This window comes from Eleutherodactylus coqui, chromosome 5, assembly GCF_035609145.1.
Source record: "Eleutherodactylus coqui strain aEleCoq1 chromosome 5, aEleCoq1.hap1, whole genome shotgun sequence".
In the NCBI taxonomy this organism is placed as follows: domain Eukaryota; kingdom Metazoa; phylum Chordata; class Amphibia; order Anura; family Eleutherodactylidae; genus Eleutherodactylus; species Eleutherodactylus coqui.
In genome coordinates this window covers 109,096,658-109,123,109 of record NC_089841.1, presented here as the reverse complement: position 1 = coordinate 109,123,109, position 26,452 = coordinate 109,096,658, and the positions used below count along the sequence as shown (strand labels likewise).

Below are 26,452 nucleotides of genomic sequence, written 5' to 3'. Positions count from 1 at the left end.
GGGAATAGAATTTTTCCGAGGTCAAGAGGGGGGGAGTAATATTACCTACTGAACTCAGTTTGCAGTATTATGCTATATACCTAACGGTTCTTGAGCCCCTCTTATACCTGCTAAGATGGCTGTAGCACTCCTCTCTCTCCGCAATGCACCCCTCTTGACCCACATCACAGGCCTCTCACTAGCGAAGCCAGAATCTTACTGCACACTGATGAGGGACAAAAACCCTGAAACAGCTGTCTGGGAATTGAAAGCCAAGCCAGAATCCATACACAATCATTGCTCTACAGACCTGTATAAAGGGTCAACCATTAATTTGAAGGAATGCTGTTATCTACTAGGTGGCGCTGCAAAGGTATTGTTCCATGTCCATTATTTGCATATTACCTAGAGGAGCATGCATGGCATTATAAGCCTCCTCACTCACCTTCTTGGCGCTCTCCCTAAGCAGTGATGTTACCTCTCCCAACCCAGTGTAAGACCCCACACGCTGGTCTCGGATTGGCCACTACTGCTCATAGCAAAACTCTATAATGCTAGCAGATAAGTATATACATGCAATGAAACTATGTATGACAGAATCTGTGTATTGTAAAAATTGAGAAATGCACAAAGAGCAATATTGTACCTCAATATCTCTGCTCAGTTGTTTGATTATTTGTATGACTGTCTGCATGTGATTTTCAAGCAAGCGTTGGGCCATTAAGTCCCAGTGTTGGCCACCGTTTCCTCGCAGCATGGATACATTGTCTTTAATCTTGAAGGCTTGATCCAGGAGAATAGTAGTGGTCTTTTCTTGATTACATAGTCGGTCCTCCAATAACTCCACTCGATGTCCCGGAATTGCTGGCAAAAAAGACTGTCTTCTAAAATATGAGGAATAGTAAAAAATAAACGTGCAATCAGATTAGAAAAGTATAATTTAGTTGGGATGTTCATTTAAATTCAGTACTAAAGCCATTAGTACCTCTAAGCCAAAACTAGGAGTTGAACAAAGACAGAAAAAACAAACAAACTATGAAGTCAATTTCCGATAGGTGTATTTTTAGACCGGATGTGGTCCATGATTTGCCGAGCATAATGAGAAGCTAATGTAAATCTTGATTGTCCAAGGTAATCATCTATTCTCTTCAGTTTTTAGAGCACTCTCAAACATCTAATCAAACATCACAGTCAACAAAGCCCTAGTCAGTCCAGGTTACTTGTGTTTTATCTCAAGCACACCTGATGCAACTAATGAAACCCTTGATTTCTTATATCGCGTGTGCTTGAGACAACACCGGATTTGCAAATGTGTGCTCTTATAAGGGGGTGGAATTTAGACGAACCACTTCTTATATTAGTTGTTGAGTTATTTAAATTGTTCTTGTTTTGACTTTTTTTTGCAAACAGCTCAATGTATATAAATTTGGCAAATAACCTAAATTACAATGGTGGATTGAATAATTTTGATTGCAACTTTATGTTATATCCACTTGCAAACAAGCAAGCTGCACTGTCTCTTTGACATAATTGGATATTGTAGCTTTTTGACGAATATTCTTGTCAGGACCACTGGCTCGCAGGGTCGCTGTGCCCATACCGCCGGCTCCATTACCCGGACTGCAGCGGCACAGGGGAGCCCCAGTTCTGGTGACCTTCCCTGGCTGCCGGAAGCCTACTTGCCTGGCTACTAAGGACGTAGTGGGTGCTGCTCCATGCCGCGTCTCTGATACCATGACGACCAGGCGCGCGTCCTTGGTCTCACTCTCTCCAGCTAGGCTGGGGGCAGTTTCCCCAGTGCCTTGGTGATTTACTTGCTGCTCTCAGGCTCCCCGCCCCAATCAGCTGTTGGGGCGGGAGTTCTGACAGCATTTAAACACCTCTGTTTCCTTCCAGCATTGCCAGCATTAGTTTGGTCTCCTGCAACATTCGGGTCCTTGTACTTGCCTAAATCTCTGTTTTGACATATTGTTTCTGACCCCGACTTCGCCTTCGCCTGATCCCTGGTACCTCGTATTCTCCTGTTGCCAACCCGGACTTCCTGACTGGTCTCTGTTTCTGTTTGTAAATCTGTCCCCTTGCCCCGCTTCCTTAGTGAGTATAGGGACCGTTGCCCAGTTGTCACCCTGGGGCCTAACCCAGAGGGCAAGTAGGTAGGGACAGGGGTTGCAGGCAGCTGTTAGGGACTACCAGTACTGGACCCCAGTCCCGTGACAATCCTATCATAACAGACACCTCTGGAAGATTCACAAGACCTCTTTGTAAGAATTGCATAACATCTGGAAAGATGCAGGTCCCCTACTCCTGATCTGTATCTAAGTAATCCCTATTATCTTGGCTTTTAGATGCTGGGCTTCTATTTTGTTGCTGAAAGAAAACTTATCTCATCTATCACCTTAAGTTAAATGAATGTGGTATCAGAATGACTAGAGGTGTTAAGTTAATGAGAATCCATATTAATTATGCGGAGTCCTGAGACTTGCTGAGCTGAAGGAGGTGATAGAAAATGCAATAATCACAATAGATTAAACAATTGCACTGGTGTTGGACACAACAGGGAGAGACCTGTCGATCAGGATGAGCTAGGTGGGGAGAAGCGGGAAGTCTGCCAAGGTGACTCTTCTCCCCAAGCTTTGCTCTTTTTAAAACTGTTTTCTCTGAAATGCTGCACTGTTTTTGAGTAAAACCCAGTTCTTTGTAATGAGGGAGCCTGACGCTATCTTACTGTCCATGGTTAGAAGCAACATGAAACTCATGACCGATTCTCTTTAAGGTTATACGCACGTTGCGAAAAGGCAAACAAACATTCCTGTTCATAAAATGTGTTTGTGCATAAGTTTTCATGTGCTTTGACCCATTGCCATTTTTTTCTTCACTTTTTGGAATAAAATGGCAACTTTATTTTCATTGCTGATTTTGTTGCACCTTTATAATTCAGTTTCTTCATAGTGAATAGTATAAGGCGGTATGGTAGATTACAGCAGGAGGAATAATTTAATGTATTTTTCCCCATACAGTTTTTTTTAATACAACTGTATACATACTCTGTCTTAATGTAAATGAGAATGTTCTTGTGCAGACATGTTGACTGTTCCCAGTTTCATCATTTACATATATCATTATCCAGAAAATAATAAAGCAATATGGTCTCATAGCAAGTAATGTTTTTTTCTGCTCCTTTACAACCAGCCCATTGGGGGCCAAGTAAATGAATGAACTTTACCACTTTTTATGCATATAGAATTCTACTCTTCTACTCAGAAGTACTGTGGGTCATTGGAGGTAACAGAATCAATCTACTATACATGGTAAAACAATGGTGACTGTGCATATGGCTGCATCTCCTTTAAAGGTTATGTCAAATAGAGTATTCCCAGATCAAAGGTTTGATTTACACCAGGTCTATGGTGCACTGTTAGGGCTCAGTCAGACAAATGTTTTTTGCACACACGAAAAAAAAAAAAAAAAAGCTCCACGGATAAGCAAAATGCGCGTGGCTGAAGGTCCGTGCATATGCTCTATTCCCTGGAGCAGCTGTGCTTATAGAAGTGCAGCTGCTCCAGGAAGGCCTCCTGATCACTGAACACTGACAGCACTGTCACATGTTCAGTGATGAGGGGACACCCCGCGGGGGTTAAAGAATCCCCTGCCACAGCTGAGGCAGAGGACCGTAATGCTACCGCATTGCTTTCAATGGGACCGGTGTAGCATTGAATGACAGCTGAGCGCAGCCTCTGATTGGTCACAGCGCTTAGCCAATCAGAGGCAGTGCTTTCTGGATTTGGGGGATTTTTAAATCCCCAGTCACCAGAATACAGAAAAAGAACTGCCGGGGAGCCACAGAAAGAAGCCGCACCGGAGCGCTAGGTGATGCATTTTAATTTTTTTTGGCAGCTTGAGCTTATTTTCAGGAAAGGGCTTATATTTCAGGCCCTTCCCCAAAAATCACGGCGTGGGTTGCCTGCAGCTCATTGCTTTCAAGGGGCCAGTTGCAGCGCCGGTGCCATTAAAAGCAATGCGGTAGCATTGCGGTCCTCTGCCACAGTTATGGCAGGGGATTCTTCAACCCCTATGGGGTGTCTCCTCATCACTGAACACTGTGACAGTGCTGTCACAGTGTTCAGTGATGAGGGGACTTCCAGCGGGGATTCTTTATGCGCGCCGGTTAGATCCATGCTGCACACAAGAGGCACGGATGTTCCATCTTTTGCACCTGTAAAAGACGGATATATGACCAGTGCCATAGGGAACCAATGGTTCTAATAGATGCGCTTTTTTTATGCACATAGGTGCGCGTAAAAAAACGCTTGTCTGACTGAGCCCTTAGGGGGCATACTAAAAAGAATGAAGGAAATAAATGAACAAATATGATTAACAATATTATCAATTAGTAAAAATCTACTCATTTTAAAATGTCCAGCACCCTCTAGCTAAAGGGGCTGGAACTTATCTGTGCAGATTAGTGGCGATTGGCTGGTCAATTGGCCAGCACAATCATCCCACACCTGTGGAAGTGTGCTCCTGGTAAACGATAGAACTACAGGTCTAAGAAGTAACACATAACAGCAAGATGTGATTCGAGCGGGCATACAGGTTCTGTATGGTATCCTGTGGCATATCGATCCACATTTGCTGTAACTGAGCCTCTAGTTCATGGAAACTCGTAGGCTGTTAAAGTTGGTGTCCGAGATGGACTCATACATGTTCTATTGGTGATAAATCTGGTGATTGGGCATCCCATACACATGTGACAATGTTGTTGAGGCTTTCTTGTGACACCCTTGTTGTGTGTAGCTGAGCATTATCCTGCTGGAAAGGGGTGACCCCCCAGACAATCAGGGCACTGTGCCACTCCACAGCAGAGGCAGGATTGAGGCGCTCACCCATACGTCTCCAGACATGGACACGGCCATGGTCCGTGCCAAAACTAAACCTGATTTTTGTTGCTGCAGAAAACCTGGATCCACTAGTCAGAATAGCCAGGTGGTGGGAAATTTAAAGCCATCCAGCTTCTTGCATTCCAATAATGTGCCCTCTCTCAAACTCTGTTAACTAAGCGAAAACTGCTTGATTGGGTTGTAGAGGCATCTAGTGGTCAACAAGCTCTACACAAGTAGAAAAAAAAGAGGCCCTCTATACACAAGTAGCCTCCAAGAGCCGTTTAATAGGTTACGGTTCAAACCACTTTGAGGGCCACACATTCATTAAGAATTTGATGGAACTGATGTAGTGAACAAATATCTCCAATCCAAATAACAAATAACCACTTTCAACAGTGAGATGACAAACCATGTATGCATTCCATCGCTTTCAACATTAAAAATGCACCTGTGAGAGAGTTAAAACTCCAAGAGACATCTGCAACAGCAAATCAGCTTTTTTCAGATCCTGAAGAAAATGAAAAGTATCACATAAATGGGAGGGTGCGGTGGCGGCAAAACAATGGAAAACCTTATTGAGGAAGATAGAATCAATCCTCTATATTATAGGCCTCCCTGGAGGGCTCTGTATTTCCTCTTTGGGGACGATCTCTATTTGCAGTGTAGGGGAACAGCCATGGGGTCCAATGTGGCCCCTATTTACGCTAACATCTTTATGTCTTCCATTGAGGGAAAATTTGTTTATGTGTCTGATTTTCATAGTCACATCCTGCACTGATGGGGCTACAATGATAATATATTTGTTATTTGGATTGGAGATATTTGTTCACTACGTCAGTTCCACGAAATGCCTAATGGATATGTGCATGGTATATAATTCACTATGTTAATTCTAAAAGAGTTGATACGATTTCTGGATACGATAGTGTACATTGAAAAGGGTAGTTTGAAAACAGATCTATATGTAAAACTGACATTATGAGGTTCGAAACTTACCATCTAGGCCATAAGAGTGTTTCTCTTCCATGGAGCCAGTGTTACCATACAGCGCGGCACGGGGTCCCGCGGTCGGTGCGCGTCGCTCCGGCGTCGGTTTCGGCGGCCTGGAGCCCTGTGTCGAGGTTATCCCAGCAGCTTGGGGTGGCCGGTGGGCGGCGGCATGGGCGTGTCCACCCATAGGGTGCCGCCCGCACTCCTCCGTTCTTCTTATACAGCAGGGGGTGGAGTGGCCTCCTCCCACTCTCCGCCCCTGGGCGGAGCCGTGTGGTTAAAAGACTGGCAGTGAATTTAGCTCACGGCCAGTTATTGGTTCTGCTTTCATCTAGTCAGTCTGTCTGCAGTTTTCCTCAGCCAGTCCCTAGTTGTCTGTCAGCTCCTTCTATCCTTGCTCAGTCTGTTTCTGTTGGTCCTGTTAGCCTCTAGTTTGGTCTGTCCCAGTCAGCACTAGTTGCTATTCAGTGTCCTGTCTATTTGCCTGTGAGCTCCATCTCCAGCCCTGCTTGTACTTGTAAGTTCTGTTGGTTTGTTCCACCTGCCTCTTCTGTCGGCACTCTGTCCCCCGTTAGTGAGTTTCCATCTAGGTAGTCGCCAGGTCCCTAGCCAGAGCAGAGACCGCCGCCCAGTTGTCCGCCTGGGGTTAGCCAGGACCGAGGCAAGTAGGCAGGGACAGTGGGGTGCGGGAAGATCAGGGCACCCCACCTGGCGCTTGGGGGGGCAGAGTGCCGTAACAGCCAGTTTATAAAAGAGTAGATCGTATTGTTTCAGATGCAGATAAGGTTGATGTCAGAATCAGTGAAATGTGTGAAAAGTTTATGCAAAGGAATTACTCTTTTATATTACTGATGAGACATTAATGCAAGATTGTTCATCATTGGTCTCATGTCACTTTGGGTTGCATTGACCCTACGTCTAGGATTCCATCTGTGTCAACTTTATCGGAATTTAGTAAGGATATTGGTAATATTATTGGAGAAAATTGGAGTTTGCTTGCCAAAGGTTGCCCTTAAGTTGCTGAATTTTATCATCCGCCTAGGATGGCCTATAAACGAGATTGCAATCTTCAAGATAAATTAGTTAAGGCAGATATCGGCCCTTTGAGGAGTTTCTCCCAGATACATTTTAGGCCTTTAAAGAATAGCAACTTTTCTTGCCTTAATTGTTCCAATTGTAGTAATGTCATCACAGGTGATTCTTTCTGGCATCCGCATACAAGTAAAAGATACAAGATTAGGTTCTTATGTGGATACAGTTTTGTGGTGTACTTGTTAGAGTGTCACTGCAGTATTTTCTATATTGGGGAAACCACTATGGAGGTACGGGAGAATATCAACAAGCATAGGAGTACTATTCGCAGGCAGAATCTAGAACAGAGAGACAGACAGACACAGAGAGACAGAGATCTCCCCCGCGTTCCTCCCTGCCGGCGCCCGAATCTTTTGAGGCGAGCGGGCAGATACTCGCAAAAGGCAATACTCGGTCGAGTAATTTGCCTTAGCGAGTATGCTTGCTCATTTCTATATACCACCTCTATGTAGAGGAGTAGACAGGAAAAAGCTCCTTGAGGAAAAAAAAAAAAAAAGATGCAAAGGATATATGCCTTATATCCAAGAGATTTAACTAATTTAGATACTAGTCTCCACAATCTTTTATATATCTCCTGCCTTTGCATGGTCTTCTCTCCTTGTCTTTCATTGTATTTTATCAAGTTTTATACATTGAGATATATGTGAGCATTTATTTTATTGTATGCATGTATTTCTATATTGATTTGTACTTTATCTATACATCGCATGTCCTTTTGGGCTGTTTAGTGTTTTATGTGTCTATAATAGGTTATTATAGTGCTTTATGTATCTTATATGGTTATTTTCTCTTTTTTTAGGTTGCTGTCTATGTTGGAGATCCCGCCCCTTCAAAGCAATATACTATGTCGGAGATTTATAAACGACAAACAGATCTCTCATATTTTCTTTTTTTATAGTATATGATTACTTCACATGAAGTGTAGATTGTCTGAGACTTTTTATGCAATTCATGTTAGTATGTCTATCTTGCACAGAAAAAAAAAATTGTATACATTTCTGTATATTTTTACTAGTTAGTAATATTGTTCATTCTTTTTCTTCATTATTTTTAGTATATCCCCAATGTTAGCATATATGTCAGGAAAAATCTCCCAACATTTATATTAGACATGTCCTAAAGACTTTAAAGGGCAAATCTATGCCAAAATGGCCTTTTGTCATATGTTTGATTAATATACATCAGTATCCTGTGACTAGCCATAATGAAAAGCGCGGTTAACAGCTCATTTGAGAAAACTGTATACAAAAAAAAAATAGCATACAGTGCATCTGGCCATATGTATCTACTGCAAAAAATTAATAAAGCTAAAAATGTGAAAAAGAAAACATTTTTTAATAGTGCAGAATAACCTTGAATCCCAAAAAGAAAGAAATAATAGTAGGACAAAAAAATATATATGTAAAGTCACAGAACACCAAGACCTCCTGTCCACAGGCGATAGTTCACTGCCTTACCCGCGGCGATATTCCGCACGCAGGTAATGCAGTGAACGCTTTCCATAGGATAACTAGGATAATAATAAAAATTGCTCACGATTTTCCGCTCACATCTTAAAATTGCGGCATGCCACGATGAACCCATCATTAAGATAGGTTCATCGCAGAAAATCGCGATGACAAAGTGCTCCCCGAAGGTGGCTCCCGCGGTGGTATATCACACCGCCAGTGGACAGGCAGACTTAGGCCCGCTGCACACGGGCGGAAATGCTGCGGCGCAAAATTTCCGCCCCTGCCTGCCTGCATAGGATTGCATTACAATACGCAATGCTATGCAGACGGTCGCGATTTGTCCGAGTGAAAATACACACGGAAAACAAATCGTGGCATGCTCTATTTCTGTGCGGGTCTCGCAGAGGCCCACACAGAAATGTCACTCCTGAGCCGCCGCCTTCACTCTGCGCATGCCCCGGCTGGCCGGCAGATCAGAGAGCCGGAGACGCGGGACAAGGTGAGTGCCGCACTGGTCCCTTCAGGGGCGTGGGTCGGGTCCTGCTGCAAGAATTCTCGCATCGGGATCCAATCCGGATGCCTGCAGGCAGCCTTAAGCTAAAATTTTTATTAAATACAATTAAAGCTGGGGTTTGGAACCCAAAAAACAAACCAACAAACATGTAGCAGATTGTGGAGACATTACGAGGTCGGGTGACTTAATCGTAGTTGTGTAACAAGTACTCTCTCACTCGGGATCAAGGGTAGGCCATCCAGACAATACAAGTTCTTAGATTTGTGAAAGCTAAATCCAGACCTCTAGGAGTAGAAGAAGAGTCTAAGAAATTTTTGTGGCACAAAACTACCCTTAAGAGTCCTCAGAACAGAGAAAAGAAGAGAGCAATATTAAGGAGGTCCTGATATACAGTAACCTCAATAGGGTTAGTGAAAAAAAAAAAAATGAATTGGTTGAGACCCGTCTCCAAAGAGCATGGGCAGCCCATGAATATAATGGGAAGGTTCATGCACCGTGTTTCCCCAAAAATAAGACTGTCTTATATTAATTGTTGTCCCAAAAGAGTCGCTAGGTCTTATTTTCGGGGAATGTCTTATTTTACTTACCTAGCAGGCCCAGTCCAGGTCCCTCCCGCTGCTCTGACGCGCTTCTTGCAGTCCTCAGCCACCCACAGAAGATCACTTCCTGATTACAGGATTCATAAATCCCACCTCCAGGAAGCAATGGTTTTGATTTGTTGAGCAGCGCTAGATAACCACTCAATACAGCGTTCCATGAACCTATGCGATGGCTGTGATTGGTTGATCGACAGCTGCATTGATTCGTTCTCGACCACTGCTCAGCCAATCACAGCCATCGCGTTGTGAAGGTGGGATTTATGAATCGGCTGAGCCCCGGCATTGATTGGCCAATTTTTTTATGTAATGCAGCTCTGGCATATTTTCAGAGTATGGCTTATATTTCAAGCCTCCCTGAAAATCCCGAAGAATCAGACTAGGACTTTCCTCGGGTAGGTCTTGTTTTTAGGGGAAACACGGTAAGTCAATTCTAATCAAAGAATGCCCAACATGAACTCCTATTATCTGTCATTGCGCTTATACGGTCGCATGTCTCAAAGCGCCAATCCTGTGCGGTGGTACCTGGGGGTACAAAACGCGGATATAGGTCCGCGTATCACCTAAAGCACGTTTAATATATACGTAGAAACAGATATATGACACATCCAGGTATAATAAGTAAAATCTACCTAATTGAAGATCATTAAAATATATTTAAAAAAAAAACAAAAACAAACAGGTTTAAATCCATATTTAAAAACATAGTAGACCAATCTAAAATCAGCAGAACAATTACTGATACACACACTACAAAGGAACCTATGATATTACATCACAATTGAAGCATTACATATTCAATTAATTTACAGGAGATTACTTTTATAATTCATCCCTAGAGGAAATCTGGTCCCCAAACACAAATCCAAAACACCTCTCCTTCAGGACTTCTACAAAATGTTTTGCTATTCCTGACAAATGAGTTTTCTATACGTGAAACATGCTTTACAAATCTGCTCTTCGATTTCCTCACTGCACACCCCACATATTACATTGTACATTCCAGACCAAATACAACGTAATGAGAAGTTATAAAAGTCTTTATATGGAATATAGTCATATTATCCTCATGCGGTTTTATGGCCTAACGTACAAACATTACATCTACTCCTAAACTGACGTACTGGTGTTACCGCCCTCTACTAGCCGACCTCATGTGGACATCTCAGTGTGTGGCATCAGCATAACATCCAGACAGCATGCCCGCTGCTTGGGGTCATATTTGACTCGGATCTCTCCTTTACCCCCCATATCTAATCTGTGGCCTGAACATGTCAGCTGCACCCCAAGAACATCGCAAGAATCCGTCCCTTTGCTCACCCTGGACACGCTAAAAATGCTCACTGTTACCCTCCATCCACTCTCACCTTGATTATTGCAACTCGTTGCTGATCGGCCTCCCCTGCACCAGACTCTACCCTCTCCAATCCATCCTTAATGTGGCAACCAGGTTCATCCTCCTGTCCAGCCGCTACTGGGACGCCTCTGCCCTGTGCCGGTCACTGCACTGGCTGCCGTTAAATACAGAATTTAATTTAAACGCACTACCCTCATCCACAAAGCCCTCCACAGCACTGCGCCGTCCTATATTGCCTCCCTCATCTCAATCCATCACTCAGCCCGGGCTCTCTGCTCTGCTAACAAAATCAGACTGAGCGCCCCTTTAATTCTAACCTCCCATTCCCGCCTCCAAGACTTCTCCAGAGCAGCACCTGTCCTCTGGAGTCCTTTTGCACTACCCAAAACTATCTGCGCAATCTGATTTAAAAAAAAAAACTTTAGGAGTGCTCTAAAAATGCACCTCTTTAGGGTGGCATACCATATACCCTAAACCAAACCCCTCTGTACCCCCCTGTTAACTTGCTCCCTGACCTACTGACTGCAACTGTGCTAGCCACCATCAACCGCCCCCCTGCAGTCACACCGATTCAGTCACCACGCGGCTTAATGTCTGACTATTGTCTAGTAGTGTATAGCATCCTACACCCTCCCCCTTACCATGCCGGGCACATCTCCAGCCCCTTTACCTTCTGTATCACCCCATTATCTGTAGTATGTAAGCTCGTTGGAGCAGGACCCGCACCCCTATTGTTACCATCAACTGATTATTATATAACTGTGGTTTTTGTATTTTTGTATTTTGTCTTTCTGTATCCCCATGTTTTTGTAAGCGCTGCGGAATATGTTGGCGCTATATAAATAAAGATTATTATTATTCCCACCAAAAGCAAAAAAATCCTTTCAGAGAAAGCCAAGTTTTTCTAGGTGCTGTCGAAGCTACAAAATCACTGGGAGATCATATGTTACCAAGAGAGTTTTCCAGTCTTGGCAACACATTTAATACCTCTTTCCATGATCTTACTTAAAATGACATTTGGTGACAACACTGGAAGGTACTAAGAGAAGATCCACTTAACATTTTAAAAATGTCTTCTATATGGTGCAGAAAAAACTTCTTAATTCCCGGGTCTTTGGGTGCTGAGTAGTATCATTCTCTATCATAAGAAAGCAAAGCATGTCTAGAATTATTCTAGCTGCCTTTTGTGTCATCCATTTTTTGTATCCTCAGGGTATTCTCAGCTTTTACAACAGATGATCTATCCTCAGAATAGGTCATCAGTAGTTGATTGACGAGGGTCCGCCACTTGGGATCAGCTGATAGCAGGCCATATGTCATCATCATTGGTCAGAGGATGAAGTGTGCACTGCTAGCTCTTTTGGAAAGTCATTTTTAAAACTTAAGCATGCTTTAAATAGGGTCCTCTCATAGAATGCCAATTCAGTTCGGGATCTGCCTCAGTGCAGATTTTTAAGTGCTAATACAGTCAAGCCTCTAGTTTCATTGGTAATCCGTCCGAAAGTAATCAGCTGAACTTAAAAATAAACTAAACTAGAGGCAGTTATATCCATAGGAATCAATGTAAATCCAATTAATTCGTTTTTGTACAGCGTTTAGCACTGCTTTTTCAGGGCAGCGCTAAATGCTGTATAACACTCCCATTCTTTTCAATGGAGTTGTTCACACAAGCGTTTTCGTTCCTGTGTCGCCCATGGGCGCTGCAGGAGATTTTCCTCCTCTCGCTCTCCCACTCCTCTCCACTGAAATACACAGCGCTGTTTGTAACTGAACAGCGTCTGTTTAAACTGAACAATGAGCTTCATTGCTCCTCTTTTATGCTGCATAAACAATGAGCGCTCAGCTCATGGTTCTAAAAGACGCATCGTTTCGTGCGAACCTATGTACGCACATTCTTGTCTGAAAGCACCCTAACACCATATTGACTAATAGCTGTGTAATGGCATCTTCCCAATTTGACATGCATAGTACTGACTTCTAGACGCTGTATGGGTATAACCACCATGTTTGGACGCTGTTCCCGTCTGTCTATGAGTGACAAGCATTATCTGTTTATTGATGCACACAACTGTATCTAGTCTTTGTATTAAGGGGAATATAAGAATGGTTGGAATAGTGCATATTGGCATAAACCCTGAAGAAACCCAAGATAAGTGGTGATACCTGTTGGGTTTGTTTTTTTTACTTCAAGTCTTGCACATATGGGCCATTTCAGCCTTTATTCATTTTCTATTTTTTCCTCTATAGGAATACGGTTCATTCTTAATTTTTTTGTATGCCACATCATTGCAAATAAGGGATCGTAATATAAGCAACTACTGAGTGTCTGATAGAGAGGTCTGCATAATATTAGGATAACCCAATCCTTACTCCACATATATGCATCTGCATATTATAATTTTGTATACTGTGATGGGTGATATCATCATCTCCTAAATGGGCAATATTATCATATAATTAGAGATGAGTGAGTATACTCGCTAAGGCTAACTACTCGAGCGAGTAGTGCCTTAGTCGAGTATCCTCCCGCTCATCTCTAAAGATTCGGGGGCCAGTGGGGGAGAGCGGGGAGGAACGGAGGGGAGATCTCTCTCTCCCTCTCTCCCCCCCCCCCCCCCCGCTCCCCGCCGCAACTCACCTGTCAGCTGCGGCGGCTCCCGAATCTTTACAGACGAGCGGGAGGATACTCAGCTGAGGCACTACTCGCTCGAGTAGTTCGCCTTAGCGAGTATACTCGCTCATCTCTACTTATAATGCATTGTATGCATTCCATCAACCTTTAGAAAGGTTGGTTGACCAGCACATTTTACTGTACATTTTTGCGCTGCTGGGCCTGTTCAAATTGGCGCAGGAGACACCTGTGCTGATTTTTAACTGGCTCAGAAGCCTAATTAATCCCCGGTATTAGCAATTAACACAGCAAAATTGTTCAATTATTGTAGTAGTGTATTCCGTGAGCGGAAGAAAAATTGAAGCCTGCTCCATTTTGCTGTGGACTCTGCACGGACGGCCTTCACTGAAGTCATGTAGGCCATCCGACCTGCAGCCCATATGCAATTAACATTGCGTATAGGCTGCAAGTATCTGCGTCATCACTTAGTGGTCGGAGAAATACAAACATTGAAATAAATAATCTGTACTGTGCATGACCGACGGCGAGCCGCCACAGTCATCCGTATTAGAGAAATCACAGGTATGCAGGATCCGCTGTGGGATCTCGCATTCAGAATCCGACCTGGCTGTGTGAAGCCGGCCTAAGATACATGGCTACAACTGCAGATCCTGAAATTATTACCGAGAGGCAAGGAGTTAAACTCATCCTGAAAGTAATAGCATAATAATCATCCTGCTAGAACGCAGTCATCAGCATCCACATGGCATCATCAAGCATAGAAAGTTTCAGTGGTAAGATGCGCCCTTACCTGTCATGGTGGGGGACAAGCTGCACAGAGTTCTCTCCCGACATCTCACTCTTCCTGCCCTTTTATCTGAAGAAACCAATTTACAAATAAAGATTCATCCTTCCATCAAAATCGGAGGTGGTTATAATGAGACGTGAACGACTCCACGATCAGCGCTGTCCCTCTCGGAGCCTCGCAATACCCAGAGACAGCTTTAATTTGTTCTCCAGAAACAATTACACATTAACTATTAATTATCAGGTCTCTGGAGGGGGTTACGGCAAATCTGCTGCATGCATGGGAGCACACAGCAGCGCTCAGGTAAATGCTCAGCATTGCTAATAGACATTATCTATTTTCTCCATTTTAATTTTTGATAGTTTTCTTTTTTATACATTGACGGCTTCTAGTTTTTATACATTGACGGCTCATTGCTGCATTGTAGCTTTGGGTCAAAATCTAACCAAGGTCAACATCTGCATGGAGCGTACATGCTCTCTCTGTGCGGATTTCATCCCACACTGTAAAATCATACGAATAGGTAAATTGTCCCTACTGTGTACCTGAGATACCGAACTTAGATTGTGGACGGAGAATGATGTGTATGATCACTTTTGAATTTTGGATAAAAAGGGGAGGGAGATCTGAGAAAACTCAGACCTCAAGGTTGGATTTCAGAAAGGCAGATTTTAATGAACTCAGAAAGAGGGTAGGAAGAATCCAATAGATGGATGTTCTTAAGGACAGAAATGTCCAAGAAGGTTGGGAAATATTGCGAAATAAAATTCTCAAAGCACAATCGTGAACAATCCCTAAAAGAAGAAAGAATGGGAAGCATTTAAAGAAACCAGGATGGATGAACACAGAACTTGCACACATGTTAAGAACGAAGAGAAATATGTTTAGCAAATGGAATGAGGGGGGAATATCTAAGGAAGAATATAATGCGGTCTGCAGAAACTGTAGGGCAAGTGTCAGAAAAGCTAAAGTTAATAATGAATTGAGGCTTGCAACAGAGGTCAAAAGCAATAAAAAAGGATTTTTTGGGGGGGGGAGTGGGGGTATGTCAAAAGCAAAAGAAAAGGCGAAGATGTTATTGGATGCTTACAAGATGAAAATTTGCTGCATTTTTTTCCCCTGATGCCTATGGGACTTCCCAATGTTAAAACCACAACGCAACTTTGCGTTTTTAACATTAGGAAGTCCCATTGACAATTGGAAGAAAAAATAGCAGCAAATTCGCAGCAGAAAAAAACACTAGTGGGTAGTCACCCTGAAGCTGAAAATATAATAGATGCACAGATAACTTGGCCATTACAACTAATAATAATAATAATGAGAGTTTCTGCCCATAATTATTCAATTGCTAAGATACTTTGTATATCATTCCCATCTATTGTAAATATCTCTGCTTGCTGTAAGTAAATTGGAACCTGTTCTGCTTATATTCAGTGACTGGAGAATCTGTTTTGGTCATTGAGTATCATCTACTAAAAACTAGTAGATCTATTGCCCCCTGCTTTAGATAAGTGCACCAACATCTTAGAAAATAAATTTCAAGGAGAAAACAAGAAAAAAGACTGGGTGTGGACTTGGCACCAACTTCACATTTTTTCTTGTGTTTCTAAAGTAGTTAAATTTCAGAAATGAATTACTTCTAGCCATTAGTAAGGGCTCACCTCAACTCCTGGGCTCAGCAGAGATTGTGGTCTGCCTGCTTATCTGCACCATATCCTGGAGACCAGAAGTAGCCAAACTTGTTCTGTGTATGAGTAAACTTGTATCTAAGCTCTTACACAAGCAGCAGACAGTCCCTGGAAGCCTCTACTGACAACTACAGATCCAGGGTCCCAGAGTAATATATATCAGGTCCTGGTGGTCACAGATCTATGCCCATATACCTGTGTGTAGGTGACAGATGACATAGCCTGGCATATCACTCCTGGCCTGGCATCAGCTTTCACGCCCCGCTGCCTGCTTGTGTTTACTGCAGTTACCAGGCTACAGGAATGCCACCGTACTTGTCCGTATAATAGAGCCTCTCGGAGCCGGGATGAAGTGTTGCTTGAGCTCACAGGCCTACGGTGATGGATGCGCTACTTACGCAAGGAGACTATGATGAACGTTTAATATAGATTCATTAGGTTTTTATGTGATGTAGTAGAGATGACTTTGTCACTTGTTTGCGCAGCATAATGAAGGTAGATTTATTACAGCCCTACGTACAGAAAGCACTTAATGCCTTCATGATAAATTGTGCCTGAGGGCTTCTTCAGGCGGACGTATTTGTGCGTGTTTTTGTGCACGCAAAATCTATATGAACAATACGCAGAAAATAGAACCCAGTGATGTCAAAGGGTTCTTTCACATCAAGCGCAGAAAATAAATAAATAGGTCCTGCCCTATATTTCTTGCACACTTATGAAAACTAAACCAGTGAAATCAATTATTTCGTTTCATCCCAGTATGCGGGCCCGCGGTTATCACAGCCGCATAACGGGACTAAGACACGCCCATGTGAAGAAGCCCTTAGAGGGGTTTCTCTCTACCTAGTCAATGTGGATAGACTTCAAACAAAACAGCAAGCAGACTGCCCCTGTGGCATCAATGGCCATGAATGGCTGTAAGCAGCCCTATTATGTGAGAAGACTCTGGTGCAGTATTTAAAATCCATTTTTTCACAGTCGTGGCCAAAAACGTTGAAACTGACACAAATTTTGGTTTTCACAAAGTTTGCTGCTTTCGTGTTTTTAAATCTTTTAGGCTATATTCACATGGCGAGAATTTCACATGTGTTTTGTGAGCACGAGACAAAAGCAATGGGAGGCGTTTTTGAATATAAAATGCCTCGCTTCCGCCTGTAAAATGCAATATTGGACTAAGTTGCTCGGCCCGATATCATGCTCGCCCTGTAAATATAGCCTAAGGCCGGCCTCTTATGAACGTACGTTTTCCACGTATTACACACGCGTGATATGGGGTGATTTGCAGGCTATTAAATAGACTGCCTTAGGGTGCCTTGCAAATAGTGATGAGGGGTGGGGAGGGGGCGGGAGCTCAGTTCCTGCTCCTGCTCCTGGCTCTTCCAGCCTCCTCCCCCTGCAGAGAGGGACACCGTATATCAGCACCCAGCCGATATACGGTTAGCTGAAGGCGCCCTGACACTGTGCATGTATATGCATTGCATAATACGTGAATGTAAAAAAAGCACAGCATTCTATTTTGCTACATATAATGCTTAAGAGAGTCCATTGTTTCGGCCGTATTGAAAACAATGGCAGAACCTTGCAATCCTGTCTCAGCCGTGGCAGGGAAATTCCTTCACCCCCTGAAGTGATACAAGGCTCTTTCCACGTGAAAGCGCCTCGCATCCATGATATCACCCTCCGCAGTGTGAAGGAGCCTAAGGCTAGTTTCACATAAGCAATTGGGATTTTCCCACAGTTATTGAGCATCAGCGATGCTTTCTTTGGAGAATAATCTTGCATCGCTGCCGCCTGCAATGACAATTGCAAGATTTTTTTTTATTATTTAAAGTCAATAGCACTTTCTAATCTAAAAGAAAAAAAAACACAACTCCTGTCTCACATCGCATGAGTGAAAACATCGCAGATGGGAAGAAAATCATTGCAAATCATTAGTTTCCTAAATTTTTATTTATTTTTTACTGACGATCGCACCAGGGGAACATCGCGTGATTTTTTCACCCGTGTGAAACCACCCTAAGGGCTTATTCAGACGACCATATATCGGCTGGGTTTTCACGCCTGGCCAATATACGGAGTCCCTCTCTGCAGGGGGAGGAGGCTGGAAGAGCTGGGAGCAGTGCCCTGAGCTCCCGCCCCTCCCCCCCCTCTCCGCCCCTTGGCACTATTTGCAATGGCAGAAGCGGGACAGGGGCGGACCTAAGTCTTGACCCTTAGCTCCGCCCCACCCCACCTCCTCTCATTGTAAATAGTGCAGAAGGGCGGAGAGGAGGCGGAAGCTCACTGCACTGCTCCTGACTCTTCCAGCCTCCTTCCCCTGCAGAGAGGGATGCCGTATATCGGCTGGGCGTGAAAACCCGGCCAATATACGGTCGTCTGAATAAGCCCTTAGAGTGGTTTCACACGGGTGAGAAAAACACACATTTTTGCCTTAATTTTTGCCTGCTATGATAGTCAGTTAAAAAACAGATTATGAAACCAATGATTGTCAATTGTACCTTTCCCAGTTGCAATGTTTTCACTGATGCAATGTTCAGGAGATAAAAAAAAAAATCGTGGTAGGTTCTATCTTTGTGTTTTTTTTTAATCATCTCTCATTGTATTATATAGAGCCTGCGTTTTATCGCATCACAACACAAAACACAGCCTGCTTTGCGATCTTCTCCTATTGATTTCAATGGGCAGTATTGCAGATTTTTCTTAGCGCAGCGAGGCTTGAGTGAAAATATCGCAAATGAGAATTAAATCATTGAAGATCATTGGTTTCATAATCACGCTTTTTCACTTGTTCTCGCATTGCAGGAAAGTCTATCGCCAGTGTTTAAGAGCCCTTACTCTTAGGCTGGGTTCACACAGGGCGGATTTGTCGCTGAAAGTTCGCGGTTTTGCCGCAGCGGATTTGCCGCAACCTTTCCGTTTCTGCGGCAAATCCGCATGCAATGGACCAATTTAGACGCGGTTTTGACCGCGTATTTATCAGTGGTTCTGCCGCAGGTAAATCCTCAGGCCCTTTGCTGCGGAAAAAACCGCAGCGGTTATTTTTGTAGAGGCGCTGTTTTTGTTGCAGATTTGCCTGCGTATTTTACTAGGTGCAGATTCTAAAAAAACCTGTTTCCTGTGAGGTCATCGATCCCACCCATTTCTGCATTGGGTAGGAAGAGCTTTGTATTTGTGGCCATTTTCTCTGCAGACATGGACCGAGGAACTGTCCGTCTGAGCCGCGCCTACCGACGCAGACTGATTTCATTTGTGCTTATGATGGATAGAGAACAATCTGAAAAGGTGAGCGATTTGTGGTCATTGTGTGCTTAGTTTCCTTGTTGTTTGTTGATGCACTGTGGACTAGAGTGCAACTGCAGCCATGTGCTTTAATTCATGTGCTTTAATTCATGTTAATGTGCTTTAAAAATTCATGTGCTTATTCTTCTTCAGACTGATCGTGCTTCCCGGCGTCAGAGACGTTTTTGGGTTCATCCCCTACTGACCGAGAGGGGGACGAAGGGCCATTTTGCGAGCCTCTACCAAGATCTTAAAAAGTAAGTGAAGTGTTGCATGGGAATCGGTTTGATGTTGCACTCCGAATTTTTATTAATTTTAGCCCGCTCTCCCTTTCTCTCTCTCTGCAGCCATCCTGAGAAGTTCGTGTCATTTTGTCGCCTGCCTCTGGAGGCCTTTTACCGCCTTCTGGAGCTGCTGCGCCGGGATCTGACCTACCAGGACACGCAGATGAGGAAGGCGATCACTGCAGAAGAAAGGCTGCTCATCACCCTTCGGTAAGTAACCTTTCTTATCGTGTCACTGTAGTTCTATCTGTAATGTATGTTTTTTTTTGTTTTTTTTTCTTTTTTGTTTTTTTTTGGTTCTGTGATTTTTGCGCAGTACCATTTTTTATGCACTGATTGCTCCGGCAGTAGGACGTAATGCTCTAGCATTACGTCACACTGCTTTTTCACAGCTAGGCTATCAAGCACCCCTTTTATTAGCACCACGCCCATCATGACACCTGCACGGCTACCCCGATCTCACCGGGCGGGTGGGTGTTTGTTTGCCCGTGCGTGGCATTAGAACAGCATCATCTTGTGGCTGGTTGACTTCAGAGACATTGTCAGAAGCTACATTGTTGAACTTACCATACCAGCAAACTTGGGCAACCTTTGTTGTGCACCGGCAGTGAACGGGACCAAGTTACCTTCCTGAGTGTAGCAGGAACATGTTTTCATTTTCTCATTCTCTCTCCCCTTTTGTTGTGGATGGGGAGAATGGAAATCTGAACCATGTGTGGAATGGATAGTGAGAATTTCAACCCCCCCCCCATCCATGTATACCTTTCAATTGCAAATCTTATTTCCTTCCCACGAATTCTTCTGCGTTCTCCAATCTATTTCGTGTTGAGAACAAGATCTGAATACTGTATACATAGAAGTGTTGATGTAATGCAAGTCTTCATTGTGTACTAACTTTTGTTTCTCTTCTCTGCTTCTTTTCAGCTTCTTGGCCACAGGAGAGAGCTATGCATCCCTGCATCTCCAATTTCGTGTTGGTAAATCAACCATCACCGAAATTGTGAGGTGCACATGCAGCGCCATCTGGCAGAAGTTGCAGCCCATCGTGATGCCTTCACCTACCGAGAACACTTGGCAACGTGTTGCAGCAGGCTTTCAAGATGTTGCCAAATTTCCTAACTGCATAGGCGCCGTCGACGGCAAACATGTGCGTGTGCTTCAGCCAGCCCACTCAGGCTCCAAATTCTTCAATTACAAAAAATTTTTTTCAATTGTCCTGATGGCCGTGGCTGATGCACATAGCAAATTTGTTTGCATCGACGTCGGCGCCTATGGCAGCACTGGGGATTCTCGGGTGCTGCGAACATCACAGATTGGGATGCAAATTCTCCGAGATGGCGTCACGCTCCCAGCCCCACAACCTTTCCCGGGAACCACACATCCAGTCCCCTTTGTGATGGTATCGGATGAGGCTTTCCCGTTGATGCCAAACCTGTTGCGCCCATACCCGCGAAGAGGACTGAATGCCCGGAAAAGGATTTTTAATTATCGGCTGAGCCGGGCACGTCGTGTGGTTGAGTGTGCCTTCGGGATTATGGTGAGTCAGTGGAGAGTTCTAGGGACTACACTGTTAGTAGACCCTAACACAGTTGATGACCTTGTCAAGGCATGTTGTGTTCTTCACAACTACCTCCGGGACTATCGCCCCGAGGTAGATGTCGAAGAACTTGATCCTGCCTTTGACACGGTCATCAACTGGGGGGGAGGTAGGACGCCTGCTACTGCAGTGCAGGTACGAGAACTCTTCACTGACTATTTCCTTAGTCACGAAGGCACCGTGCCATGGCAGTTCTCCTGTGTCGGTGGTGTGCAGCCCTAACTGCAGTGTGACCCTCCCCCGGCGCCCAGCCCCAGAAGGAAGCGGAAAACAAACTGCGTTGAGAAATACGTATTTTATTCAAGGCACAAAAGGACACTCCTCCACCTTTAATTTCAAAAGTTCAATAAAATTGTGTTAAACAGTTTGCATAATAAAATGTTTTAATATTTCAAGAAAAAGTTTGTTCTCCAAATTTTTTCGGCGGACAAAACATATATACTGTATTGTAAAGTAACGCAATTTGTTAGGCTAAGATGGTTTTTTATTTATAGCAAAATCAACATTGCATGACTTGAACCGTCTACTTTTTTTCAGCGCAGTTAACGATTACCACTACATGAATACAACAAATTCTCTCCATCACTGGCCAATCCACAAGCAGTATAGCTCTGGCCACACTTGCCGGTCATGCCGCAAGCGAAAATGATGATGGCAACAGGCACGCAGAATGGCCCTGTTGTCATCACCATTTTTTTTTTCCATGCTCGAACTCCTGTTGCAAACATAGAGCGAGCATGGAAACAGACAGACATGAAAATAAATAAAGGGAAACAAAGGACAATGAGTCAGAGAAGTGATTTACCCCAACCTTGGAGGACAGCAAGGCAGCGTTACATTTAAACAAAAACAAACAAAAAAAAAAGGCCAACTCAGTCCTTCGCGTACAGTAGCACAGGCCGCAAAGAAATTAACGTGCGTGCCACTGCCGTGAAGGAATGAGTGCGCCTTGCCTTTTTTGCCGCAGAGCACATCGTAGCTGGGAGTGAGCGATGTTTGCAACCCCAATCTTTCCCATGACCATCCGTTGGATTTCTGGGACACAAGCCAAATCCGTGCATTGTGAGACACGGCAACAGCACCACGGAACCTGTACTTTCCAATGGTATCCTGTACGACATTGCAGTTATCCCAAACTTAACGTTTCCGATTACTGCAATGTCGTATAAGTAAAAGAGGTTTCTCCTATAATGCAATGAGATGCATTTGGTGGCGTGCACAGTCGTGAGGTTGACTGTTGAGATGTCGGTTGTAGAGGGCTATTCATCAGTGATAGAAATGACGCTTGTGACGGGGAACCGCCAGAGACAGTGTCGCCGTAGCCAGTGTCAGGAGAGCCATGGTGCATGGGGTATACCGGTGTCCTAGAAACCCTGGCAGGTTGATCAGGGAAAGATTGGTGTGCAGGCAACATGCGGTTTGAGTGTTGTACTGGAAAGGCTGCATTTTTCATTGCCACAATAATGGCAGTGCTATCGGCAATGGGTCTTTGAGAACCAAAAATCTCTAACACTGTGTAAAGAACTGGCGGAATTGTCCACTGACGCTCCGAGCTCAGTTCACGAAGGCGTGACGCTATGGCAGTACCCATTGTGTCCCATTGATCCTCCGTCTCAGACCGCCGTAATAAAGACAGCGCCTCTTGGGTGGCATCTGGCTTGCTATTCTTCCGACGCGGGCGAGCAGCAACGCTGCGGCTCGCCCGCTCGGAAAACAACTCCCTGCTACGACATGCTCTGCTGGCAGGGGCAGTAGTATTGCCACATGACACAATTTGTTCCCCCACTTCTGGAGAAACAGAAGTGGGGTTCAAATTGGGCGTGCTACGCTGGCTGTCCTCCAAGGCTGGGGTACCTTCTCTGGACTCATCGTTACACGGCTCCTGTCCCGGCCCATCTTTGTCGGGTGAAGCGGTGGTGTCCGTGGGAGGCGCGTCCCCAATGTTCCCACTGGATCTGTGGACGAAACAAGAGTACCGTTAGAGACCTAGAACCTCAAAATGACACCACATCGAACCCCAGCTAGCAGAGTTATTTGCACTTACGGGCGCAACACTCGACTAGTGCGGAGGAAGCGCAGTTGCTCCTGGTATGGACATTTCTTTTGTGACGGGGACATGCCACTTTTTTCACAATCTTTTTCATGCTTCTTGTAGCGGTCCCGAACAGACCGCCAACGATTCTTGACGTCTTTAACTGCAAATAATAAAAAAGGACAATTAAACAGGGTACAAGCAGTACCACCGACACCTGCAATAAACAATGTTGTTAGATGCAGTACAGTTCTGAGTACATCCAAGGAAGAAACAACAAAGCATTTTCAAGAGTGTAAACTTACGGATTTCAGTGTGGACGGCAGCAGTTGCGGAGTCCCAATCGGGATACATGCCAGTGCATACCGAAAGCCAGGCGTCTGCCTTTAAATCTCGGTCACTGTAGCCCGTCTCGGCTGGGTCCCATATCTCAGGCCTACTTTCAACCTGAAGGGGGGGGAAGAAAGAAGAAAACAAGTTGAATAGCATTCCAAGTGGGTGGATATGGTTGTGTCAGCGCACACTACACTCACCAATGTTATCATCCGGGCAACGTTTATACCCATTCGCTGGTACCACGCCATAGTCCCGATATATCCTTGGCAACAACCGAAAATCTTTTTCGTCCTGTGAGTAATCAGAGAATGGTTGCATTTCATTACATACACAACATTATTGCCCACTGGCGCACAATTGCAAGTCGCCAAAAATAACAACGAGGCTCACATCTACGCGTGAGATGCCGAAGGGTGAAAAGTGATACAAAATAACATTTCAGCGCACTTTTTGTAAGTTGTGGTATGCAATTCCCAAACGGGCAAAACGCGTGTCGGCGCCCGTGCAAAGGAATGCCATGCTACCGGCTGGGGGGCCATAGAATGGAAAGGACCGACTGAACGACAACCGTCACGCCATAATTGTGGAGCAAAGAAGCAAGGGAGGAAAAAGGCGGGAAACATGCTTTGCAATGCAAAAGATAAAAAAGCCATAAATTGTGCAGCAAAGCAAGGGAGGGAAAAGGCGGGAAACATGCTTTGCAATGCAAAAGATAAAAAGGCCATAAATTGTGCAGCAAAGCAAGGGAGGGAAAAGGCGGGAAACATGCTTTGCAATGCAAAAGATAAAAAGGCCATAAATTGTGCAGCAAAGCAAGGGAGGGAAAAGGCGGGAAACATGCTTTGCAATGCAAAAGATAAAAAGGCCATAAATTGTGCAGCAAAGCAAGGGAGGGAAAAGGCGGGAAACATGCTTTGCAATGCAAAAGATAAAAAGGCCATAAATTGTGCAGCAAAGCAAGGGAGGAAAAAGGCGGGAAAAATGCATTGCAATGCAAAAGATAAAAGGACGCAAAAGAGCGGGAAGCGGACAGGCGACAACAAAATAGGGTGCGGTGGAGATCGACGCGTCTTGGCTGCAATGATAGGCGAAGTAGTGCATTACCTTCGTTATCCGATGTGCCGCCCGCTGTAGAGGGCTCTGGTGCCGCCCGCTGTGGAGGGCTCTGGTGCCGCTGTGGAGGGCTCTGGTGCCGCCCGCTGTGGAGGGCTCTGGTGCCGCTCTGGAGGGCTCTGGTGCCGCTCTGGGGGGCTCTGGTGCCGCTGTGGGGGGCTCTGGTGCCGCTGTGGGGGGGTCTGGTGCCTCTGGGTGTGGTGCTGCCGGCAGAGCTCCTGCTCCCTGCTTCCAGTCTCCATGAAGTCCTGGCTCAAATGGCGCCAAGCGGCTAAAATGGCCGCTGAACCACTTCCTGGGAACAAACTTTATTGCCCCTCTTTTTCATGTGAACAATCTGCTGCGGAACCGTATCGAAAACCGCTGCAAAACAAGCAATAGCGGTTTTCATTGCGGTTTTAGCTGCGTTCATGGGGCCCTATGGAAAAAAATACGCTGCGGAACCGTCAAAAGATTGGACATGCTGCATATTTCAAAACCGCGACGCAGTTGCATATTCGCACTGCGGCTCTGCGGAAAATTTTACGCCCTGTGAGAACGGGATTTTGGCCAAACACATTCGCACTGCATTGCACTGCAACCGCGACGGAATGGCCGCAATGCGGATATGCAACTGCAAACCGCGACAAATAAGCAACAAATCCGCCCTGTGTGAACCCAGGCTTAAGGTTCTACCGGGGCTTATATAGGAGTTGGCATAGCCACCAGCTTACTACCTCTGCGTACTGGTTTATAGGCTTTCAGCCATGTATCTTTACAATGCAGTAGGTATTACAGTGCTCCCACAGCTTGTGCTCATTACCAGAACAGATAGACCCCTCACTTCTAGGATTCCTTTGTTATTCATCAACACATGCAGTTTGCTTTCAATACTCATGTCCATACTTATTATTATCACAAGGATCCCCGATGTCACTTATACCCCAAATTTCTGAAAGCGGCCATATACTTACTAATACAGGAGGGCAGGTAAAAGCTCCACATCCCTCACCATGCAGACAAACTGCCATATGGAGGAGCATTGCACAGGTGAAGGTACTGATAACCCACTACCCACACATCCTCCATACTGAGGGGGGGGGGGAAGCAGTTTAGTATTATACATGCATGTAGATAAAGCATATACAGGGTGTCTGGCCACATGGTAAATGTAGTGCACCATGCAGACTCATGACCTATTAGTGATGCCATATTTCAATCCAGCGGGCTACCCCGCACCCCAAAGGGTGAACCCCACTGACGCTGGCACCCTGGGCTTCCCCAGCATTGAAAGCCAATGCGGTACAGGGCAGCCCGCTGGACTGAAATATGGCATCGCTAATAGGTTGTGAGCCTGCATGGTGCACTACATGTACTATACTTGTATGTTTCATCAATATATGCAAGGGATGTGGTGCTTCTACCCTCTTGTTTCAGTAAGTATATGGCCACTTTCTATGATTTTCTTTCCTCCAGTTTACTCCCTTTTTAGTGATTTTAACCCCCAAATATGCAAATGATAGACTAAGAGGTCCTGGGCAGGTATGTAATCCCATAATCTTGCACACTAGCCCTGTTCACCAAGAGAGACATTTAGGGCTTACTTAGACGACCATATATCAGCTGCATTTTCACGCCGAGCTGATATACGGTATCCTTGTCTGCAGGCAGAGAGGGGGCGGGAGCTCAGTTCCTGCTCCTGGCTCTTCCATTTTCCTCCCCCCCCCCCCTGCAGACAAGGACACCGTATATCAGCGGGGCGTGAAAACCCCGCCGATATACGGTCGTCTAAATAAGCCCTTAAAAACAACATGGCAGCTTTTTTTCCCCCATAAATCTTGCCTCAGGAACTTAAAGGACCCTGTA

At 44.8% G+C, this 26,452-nt stretch overlaps 2 protein-coding genes across 3 annotated transcripts in view; one reads left to right on the top strand and one right to left on the bottom strand.

The window, feature by feature from the left end:
- The window catches only part of FAM81B (family with sequence similarity 81 member B), a 57,076-nt gene extending 40,829 nt beyond the window's left edge, over positions 1-16,247 (bottom strand). The window contains exons 1-3 of one of the 2 annotated variants that reach the window (XM_066603002.1): positions 15,940-16,247; positions 14,282-14,347; positions 626-863 (exon numbers count right to left, since the gene is read on the bottom strand). In XM_066603002.1, coding sequence (XP_066459099.1) covers positions 626-863; positions 14,282-14,325 — 282 coding nt within the window. In that variant the 5' untranslated portion in view covers positions 14,326-14,347; positions 15,940-16,247. The remainder of the gene's footprint in view (positions 1-625; positions 864-14,281; positions 14,348-15,939) is intronic. The other variant, XM_066603003.1, reaches the window with a different exon arrangement.
- Positions 16,248-19,158: 2,911 nt separating this feature from the next.
- On the top strand, positions 19,159-21,389 carry LOC136628797 (uncharacterized). The gene is made up of 4 exons (XM_066604895.1): positions 19,159-19,248; positions 19,399-19,502; positions 19,593-19,739; positions 20,454-21,389. Exons 1-4 carry the CDS (start codon positions 19,159-19,161, stop codon positions 21,346-21,348), a joined length of 1,236 nt encoding a protein of 411 aa, XP_066460992.1. The 3' UTR covers positions 21,349-21,389.
- Positions 21,390-26,452: the final 5,063 nt, after the last annotated feature.

What these genes read in the sequence shown, in the direction of transcription:
- LOC136628797 (XM_066604895.1), top strand. Translation starts at nt 19,159, where the DNA reads ATGGACCGAGGAACTGTCCGTCTGAGCCGCGCCTACCGACGCAGACTG. An exon ending in CTCTACCAAGATCTTAAAAA is followed by an intron (nt 19,503 to 19,592) that starts GTAAGTGAAGTG and finishes CTCTCTCTGCAG; the next exon opens with CCATCCTGAGAAGTTCGTGT. An exon ending in AGGCTGCTCATCACCCTTCG is followed by an intron (nt 19,740 to 20,453) that starts GTAAGTAACCTT and finishes GCTTCTTTTCAG; the next exon opens with CTTCTTGGCCACAGGAGAGA.